This window comes from Cherax quadricarinatus, chromosome 12, assembly GCF_038502225.1.
Source record: "Cherax quadricarinatus isolate ZL_2023a chromosome 12, ASM3850222v1, whole genome shotgun sequence".
NCBI classification, from domain to species: domain Eukaryota; kingdom Metazoa; phylum Arthropoda; class Malacostraca; order Decapoda; family Parastacidae; genus Cherax; species Cherax quadricarinatus.
In genome coordinates, this window is record NC_091303.1 from 55,234,655 (window position 1) to 55,237,823 (window position 3,169).

Consider the following 3,169-nt stretch of genomic DNA (forward strand, 5'->3'; position numbering starts at 1 on the left):
CTCACGTGAAATCTGTACAGGAGGACCCAGGTTGCCAGCTTGTGTGGCTCTTAGGTTGTCGAATGTGTGGCAATCTTGTACTCTGTATAGTTTAGTTATAATCTTATACTCTGTATGTATAGTTTAATGTATGAATCAAACTTGCAAACAAGTAATATGGGTATTGAATGTCACCATTAATGTGTGCACTTCTGGGAAATTGTCTAGACATTGCATGAGTGATGGTGAATTTGTTTCATTTATGACTCCTGAAATCATGACACAATTGCAAACAAACCACGGTATGGTCGGGGATTGAACTCGTGGTGAGAGAGTCATGAAACTTCAGACTGATGCGTTTGCCACTGGGCCAGTGGCTAAGGTGTCGGTCTGGAATTTTGTGACTCGCTCGCCGTGAGTTCAATCCCTGTCTGTATCGTGGTTTGTTTCCTTTATTTTGGGTCACCTTACCTACAAGAGAGACAGCTGAGGTTATGAATATGCAATTTAAATTTTGGTTAACCCATTGAGGGTCCGTGCCGTAGATCTACAGCTTTTCGTTGAGGGTCCAAACCGTAGATCTACGTCATGAGCTCAGCTCACTTTGATAAGCTGTGAGCAGTAAATTTTGGCCTTCATATGAGAGAATACATCTATGTGGTATGTGTGCACCACATAAAATGAATCCTACAGCACATAGTGCATAATGAGAAAAAACTGAGACCATAATTTTCTATTAAAACAGCGACTTTGCAGTGTTTTTTCGTATGTTTTTTATAGTTGTATTTGTGATTTCTTGGTCATATTTGATAGAATGGAAGACATATTGCAGAAATAGAGATGATTTTGATTGGTTTCTAGTACTGGAAATGGCTTGAAACTGAGCTCAAAGTAGCAGAAATGTTAAATTTTTGCCAATGTTAAAGAGTAAACAAATGACCTCACACATCTAATACACGCCTGCTGGTGGGTCTGATATACGTTCACAAATGTGCTGATATTATTTATACAATTTTTACAATATTGCATAACAGTAAATCTTCTATTTTTTGGTTTGAATAAAAATTCATTATGTGAATAAAAAATTAAAATGGAATTCATTAGTAAAACCTGAAAACATAACTAATGAACAGAGGAAATGTTAGTTTAGTGCCAGGAATGCCCGCATTGTTTATTCTGGACCCTATTTTGAAATTAGATTATTTTGAACTTTGCGTGAAATTGGCCAAATTACCAATTTCCAATCCCTTTATTTTGTAGTTGAAACAGTTGACTTGGTGATTTTTTTTTACACAGGGTTTGACAATGTTAAGGATCCCTAGCTTTATTGACAGCTATTTACAGGTTAAGGATTCCTAACTTATTGGCAAGCTAAGAGCTGTTACCTACATCAGCTCATTTGAAAGCATTTTTATTGTTATGAGACATACAAGTAGGGAACAGGATGAAGTTGGAGCCATCTGTGGGCCAGCATTTTCATTTGATCAACTGACTTTATCTCGTTGACATCATTATGCTGTACCAATGTGTTCCATACTTGAGTCATCCTGGGTATGTATGATCTCAGATGGAGTGATGTTCTGGAGAAGGGTACATACAGCCAGAGTGAAGTTGCTGCTTTCTGCCCGTCTTGTGGCTCAATAGATAGAATAGAAGTAATACTAGTGAAATAGCTAAGAGTTTGGTCGACTGGAATAATGTAATTGGCCTAAAATGGGAATCAAAGTCTGCAAAATCGCCGATGTGTAAATATCGCTGACGGCAAAATTCGCGAGAGCATAATTTTGTCAATTTTCTGTCAAATTTCGTACTTTTTTGTTTATTGCCTTCAGAAAAAGATTCTCTACCATTTCATAAGAAAAAATAACAAAATTATTTTTTGAAAATTATTGGACACTGGTGTATTCTTTGAAATTTGGCCTCTGGACCCTAAAAGGGTTAATACTGTTAATTTTTTTTTTTTTAGGATGGTTGTATGGTTGGAGGATCAGAACTTTCTGGTGTAGAGAAGATCCCACAAGAATTGTTGAAGAAATACATCATATATGGCCGGGAGAAAGTGCGACCTAAGTTGCATCAGATGGACCAAGACAAAGTTGCTAAGATGTACTCTGAGCTGAGAAGAGAATCCATGGCCACAGGTACAGTCCAGGGCAACCAGTTAGCAGGTGTTGAAGCCTGAAGAAGAGTACTGTTCTTGTACTCTTGAAGGATGGGTGGAAATGTTGGTCCTGGAGGAGGGAAGTACAATGCCTGTGTTCTTGAAGGTTGGGTGAGGATTGTAGTCCTAGAGGTGGGAAGTATTGTGACTGTACTCTTGAAGGATGGGTAGGGATTTTAATCCTGGAGAGGGTAAGTACTGTGCCTGTACTCTGGAAGGATGGGTGGGGATGTTAGTCCTGGAGAGGGTAAGTACTGTGCCTGTACTCTGGAAGGATGGGTGGGGATGTTAGTCCTGGAGCTGAGTTAGTCCTAGTATTGAGCTTTTTACTTTGCTAATGCATGATTTTGCTCTGTTAACTACTATTTGTATTCTGTTTTTTCAGAAAATTGAAAATCTATTATTTGCCTACTTTACCATTTACATTGGACCCTCAGCTAACAATATTAATCCATTCCAGAGAGCTCATTGTTAGACGAAATTATCGTTAGCCAAATTAATTTTCCCCATACGAAATAATGGAAATTTAATTAATCCGTTCCAGACAGCCAAAAGTATTAAAAAAAAGAAAAATTTCATGAAATAAATATACATTTCCCTACAAAGAAAACAATGAGACATCCACAATAACTATATAAATAATTGTTAAAATGACAGTAACCTTTATTGAAGAGTATTGATGAGTGATGAGACAATGTTTTTCTTGAACACTCTGGGATTTTCAGAGTGATACTTGAGAAAAGACTTCACTGAATTGTCTGAAGGTGCCCTGTTCCCTTCCTGGATTTCCGGGAAATGGGTGGAGTGCCCTTATGGTAATGGGTATACCTGTAGGTTCTGGGAGGTGGCGGCCGAATGAGGTATACCTTTGATGTACCTTTGAAGAGTTTCGAGAGTTTATCTACTCTAAACCTGGCCATGGGCCAGGCTCATCTCATGCTTGCCTGGTCAACCAGGCTGTTTCTGCTGGAGGCCTGCTGCCCCATATATCCATCACAGCCTGGTTGATCTGGCACCTGGTGGCAATAG

At 38.7% G+C, this 3,169-nt stretch overlaps 1 protein-coding gene across 2 annotated transcripts in view; it reads left to right on the top strand.

Annotated features, from left to right (window-relative positions):
- The window catches only part of Mcm2 (DNA replication licensing factor Mcm2), a gene marked incomplete at its 3' end in the record, with an annotated part of 141,245 nt that extends 139,125 nt beyond the window's left edge, over positions 1-2,120 (top strand). For both annotated transcript variants that reach the window (XM_070084357.1, XM_070084358.1), the window contains 1 exon segment: positions 1,946-2,120. In XM_070084357.1, the coding sequence (XP_069940458.1) occupies positions 1,946-2,120 (175 nt within the window).
- Positions 2,121-3,169: the final 1,049 nt, after the last annotated feature.